The sequence below is a fragment of the Verticillium alfalfae genome, genomic scaffold (assembly GCF_000150825.1).
Source record: "Verticillium alfalfae VaMs.102 supercont1.15 genomic scaffold, whole genome shotgun sequence".
NCBI lineage: Eukaryota > Fungi > Ascomycota > Sordariomycetes > Glomerellales > Plectosphaerellaceae > Verticillium > Verticillium alfalfae.
In genome coordinates, this window is record NW_003315024.1 from 472,160 (window position 1) to 476,305 (window position 4,146).

General features: G+C 55.4%; 2 protein-coding genes across 2 annotated transcripts; both read left to right on the forward strand.

Annotated features, from left to right (window-relative positions):
* Nucleotides 1-209: 209 nt before the first annotated feature.
* Nucleotides 210-551, forward strand: VDBG_09463 (predicted protein; the record flags this gene model as incomplete). The annotated part of the gene is made up of 1 exon (XM_003000222.1): nt 210-551. The coding sequence occupies one exon, from the start codon at nt 210-212 to the stop codon at nt 549-551; it is 342 nt and encodes a 113-aa protein (XP_003000268.1).
* Nucleotides 552-2,788: 2,237 nt separating this feature from the next.
* Nucleotides 2,789-3,575, forward strand: VDBG_09464 (necrosis- and ethylene-inducing protein and ethylene inducing peptide; the record flags this gene model as incomplete). The annotated part of the gene is made up of 2 exons (XM_003000223.1): nt 2,789-3,018; nt 3,080-3,575. The coding sequence occupies 2 exons, from the start codon at nt 2,813-2,815 to the stop codon at nt 3,573-3,575; spliced, it is 702 nt and encodes a 233-aa protein (XP_003000269.1).
* Nucleotides 3,576-4,146: the final 571 nt, after the last annotated feature.

Genomic DNA, 4,146 nt, shown 5'->3' on the forward strand with positions numbered 1-4,146 from the left:
TCAGGAGCTGGTTGAGCTGATGGCGAGTCCGGTTCCCGGTCGTGGAGAGACGCGAGAGGTCGGAGGAGAAGAGGGGCGAGGATCGACGGGATGACAAGAGGGATAGAGAAGCCAGGAGAGAACGACAGGACAAGAGGGAGAGAGACGAGAGGAGAGAGAGAGACGAGAGGAGAGAGAGAGACGACAGAAAGGCGCGAGAGAAAAAGTCGATGGCGCAGCTCATCGGGCTGGGACCGAAAGCGGCGTCCAGAGACGAGAAGCCCAAGAGGAGACGCAGACGACCTGTCTGGCCCGTGCCGACAAGCACCTTGAGCGTTCCCGGCCGCATTGTCGTCCTACGCAGCGGACGGCCCGAGGCAGAGGGCACGAGGAGAAGCGTCGAGGCGAGACTGGACGAGGGCGTCGTCGCGCACATCACGACGGACGAGCAGCTGAGGAGTGTTGTCTGGGGGGACCCCGTGGCGCACTCCATGAGACTCTACGCTGGTCGCGTCGAGACTCTAGCTGTCGGCGCTGTTTTGGGTCGGCGAGGAGGGCCTGGGGAGGACTAACGTGGGCTTGGGTTCGGCGTTGGCGATATGATACCATCAGACGAAGTTACGAATGTTCATGAACTCTAATGAGGAGCCAAGCTAATTGAAAATACACTGCAATCCCCCGTCGGGGACTTTGGATTGGGCTGCTGCATTGCCGGTGGATTCATGGCGCACATCTCGACTCAAGGCCCCTGCCAACGCTTTACTAGCCGGCTGAGGCCTGCTCTTGGCATTCACCAGTAGGTAGGTAGTCAGCGGCATCAAGGCAACTCGAGAAGGGCCGCAAAAGCCACATGCTCGGAATCATCGGCGTAAGCATCGACGTGAGATCAACTACCCGCAGCAATCAAGCTGAAGAGGGTTTGTTTCTCAAATACTAGGAATGAAGGGGAAATCCTTGCAGTTTCGAAAGCCGGCTCAACTTTATCGCAAGCTTGTTGCCGTGCGTTCTCTTATTTGGGATCCTTTACTTGTCAAGAAAAGGCAAGGTAGGATTACCCATGGAATCGTTTCCGGCTCCGAGTTGCCGTGCCAAGCCCAGCGGCATAAACGCCTTGTCTTCAACCTCAAACCAGCGAACCGATTCCAAGGTCGTTTAATCACACTGACGGTTACAAGCGGTTACTTTTATTCCGATTCGTCCCTGTCTAGTTGCTCACATGTGTATAACGAAGCTTCGTATCATGGTCAGCTGGTCCTGCATGCCAAACAACCTCGAGAAACAGACAATCGACTTACGGAAGACTTTATGCCAGCTCGTTTCCAAATACTTTCGTAAATCAAGGTGGCTGCAACCGGAATCGACGGAGTGCAGCAACGTGCCGTTGGGCCGTGACCATAGAGGTTCGCATCCCATCTCAAGAAGAATTGTGGAAACACTTTGGTTGCCAATGAGAGACGGAATGCCCTCCGCGTGGCTTCTGAAAGGGCATCATAGTTGTGGTCTGCATGACGCTCGATAGAAACGTATAGTCGACGCCAACTCTCGTCGACAGGCTCCCCACGAGTTCGGGGGCACAGGATTCAGACAGTGCTTGAAGCTCAGCTGTTCTGCTCAGTTCTCACCAAGAACACCACCACAAATAACCGAACGAACCGGCCGGATGATCAGACCAAAACATCATGCCGTGTTCATCAGGCCCTGAATCGCAACCCCACAAGCGCACCAAGTAGACCCTGGTACAGATGCGCGCCTAACATGGAGTCCCGGGCATGTTCTGCTCCCATTGTGGCTATAGATCCGCACGCCCTATCACCGCCGCTTTTTTATCAGCCCCCGTATCACCAGAATGTGCGACAGCCCGGCTTTCTGAGTGGTCGGACATGGCTACGCCTTCTTTCTCCGGTATAGTCTCGGTCCGTGCCGACTCGATTCAGTCTCAGGGGTCCGAATCGGGCTTACTCTGATGTGTTGGGGGTCCGGCCTTGCTATCCATGACTCGACAGCAACCTCTATGGGCGCCAGCAGTGTACCCAAAAGGCCCAGGTGGAACAGATGAACCAAAGTATAATAGATTAACCGGCTCCTCTACCCTTGCCCACCTGCCCAGTCACGACTCAGCACCGTCCACGATCACGGTCCTTGCGTCCTCGCATGAATGAGTGCCGAGCCATGGGCCGCCGGCTGCACAGCACTTCGCCAAGGCGAGCTCACTGGGGTGGAGATTTGTCGAATAGAGTACCTGTCAGCCAAGTTCGGGCTGTCCGGCCAAGACGACGATTTGATCTTTTGGGAGTGCGCTCAGACAATTCACTGGGCTATTCCAGGGTCTTTGAGCCACGCCCTTTACTCAATGAGGCAAGGTAGTCTCGTCATGCATGTGACGACGGCCATAACCAGAGTGTTATTCATGTCCACCTTGGCGGCGGAGCCGTTCCGCAGCAATGTATGTGCCGGGGTAGAGGGTACAGCTAAGCCTACCTTAGCGGCTAGCCTCACGATGTTCGTGTTCGCATCGTTAAGGATTCCCGTCGACCGAGCTCGGCATGAGTCGTAGGCCTCAAGGGCCCCTGCCATCTGCATCTAGACACCACAGCCAACATGACAATCACGACAGAATGAAGCCGGAAGCCCAGTGTGTCAACAAGCCGGTCTGTCCGTTGGAGGGTGGAGGGTGGTCGATGGGAGACCAAGGCAAATACATCTCCGGACTTGATCAAAGTATATAAGAAGGATGATCATCGCACTTCAACTCATTTCGTCCCCCTTCATCCTCATCACCTAGTCTCACTCCCTCTCTCCCTCATTGTCTAAACAGCCATTTGCACCTGCTACGATGCTTCCCTCCACGATCTTCTCGGTGTTCGCCCTCGTCGGCAGCGCCTTGGCTCAGCAGCCTCCCAAGGTTAACCACGACAGCATCAACCCCATCCGCGATACTCTGGGACCCAACGGCAACATGATCAGGAAGTTCCAGCCTCTGCTTCACATTGCCCACGGTTGCCAGCCTTACTCCTCTGTTAACACCCGCGGTGAGGTCAAGTAAGACACGCAACACACCCTTGAGCTTCCACGAAACACTTGGCTAACACTTGTTCTGCAGCGCCGGTCTCCAGGACAGCGGTACCACCGCTGGCGGCTGCAAGGACACCAGCAAGGGCCAGACGTACGCCCGCTCTATGACCCTGAACGGCCAGTTTGGTATCATGTACGCCTGGTACTGGCCCAAGGACCAGCCCGCCGACGGCAACCTCGTCAGTGGCCACCGCCACGACTGGGAGAACGTCGTCATCTGGTTCAACTCGAACAACGCAAACCAGGCCGGCATCCTGCGCGGCGCCGCCTCGGGCCACGGCAACTACAAGAAGGTCAACAACCCCCAGCGCAACGGCAACAACCTCCATGTCGAGTACTTCACCAGCCTCGGCAAGAACCATGAGCTGCAGTTCAAGACGTCGCCCGGCCGCACCTACTGGATCTGGGACTGGGACAGGATGGACACCACCGTCCAGGGCGCCCTCAACCGCGCCGACTTTGGCAGCGCCAACTGCCCCTTCAACAACAACAACTTTGAGAGGAACATGCGCGCCGCGTTTTAAAAGCTCGACGCACAGCTCGCCCGTCCTGAATTCCATCTCGGCACGCACCTTGGCTCTTTCTCCACCCGCCTTGGCTCGGCTTCTCGGAGCCAGTCGAGTGCTAGCATAGGTCCTGTACATAGCTTATTCTGAAATACATACAACTTTGGCTGTCGAATTCGGTCTTGCACTCTGAGGTCCAGTGTGTTGCTAGCTGTTTGAACCTCCTTTACAACCAGAGCACGTTTCTGAGCCTCAAGCTTAGCGCGCCCTAGGTTTGAGTGTGCCAGCTTGTAAGCGCTGGTCAAGAAATGGCCAGTGCGTCGATTAGATTCTTTGCGTTGCTCTGTTCAAGCGTAGGTTCCTAGGAGTCTTGTCGTGATCTTGAAAACTTAATTAAGCAGCATCAAGAACTTTAAATAAAGTCTACCATGCACTGCAGTTGACGTTCCTTTGGGGTCGGAGCACCTCACTATCTTGAGCGATACAGCGGCAAGTAAGCTTGAATACTAAAGAACTGCCACTGTATCGGGGAATCCAGAAGCAAATTCCATTGTTGCGGCACTTCGGAAACCCACACATGCGTAGTAGA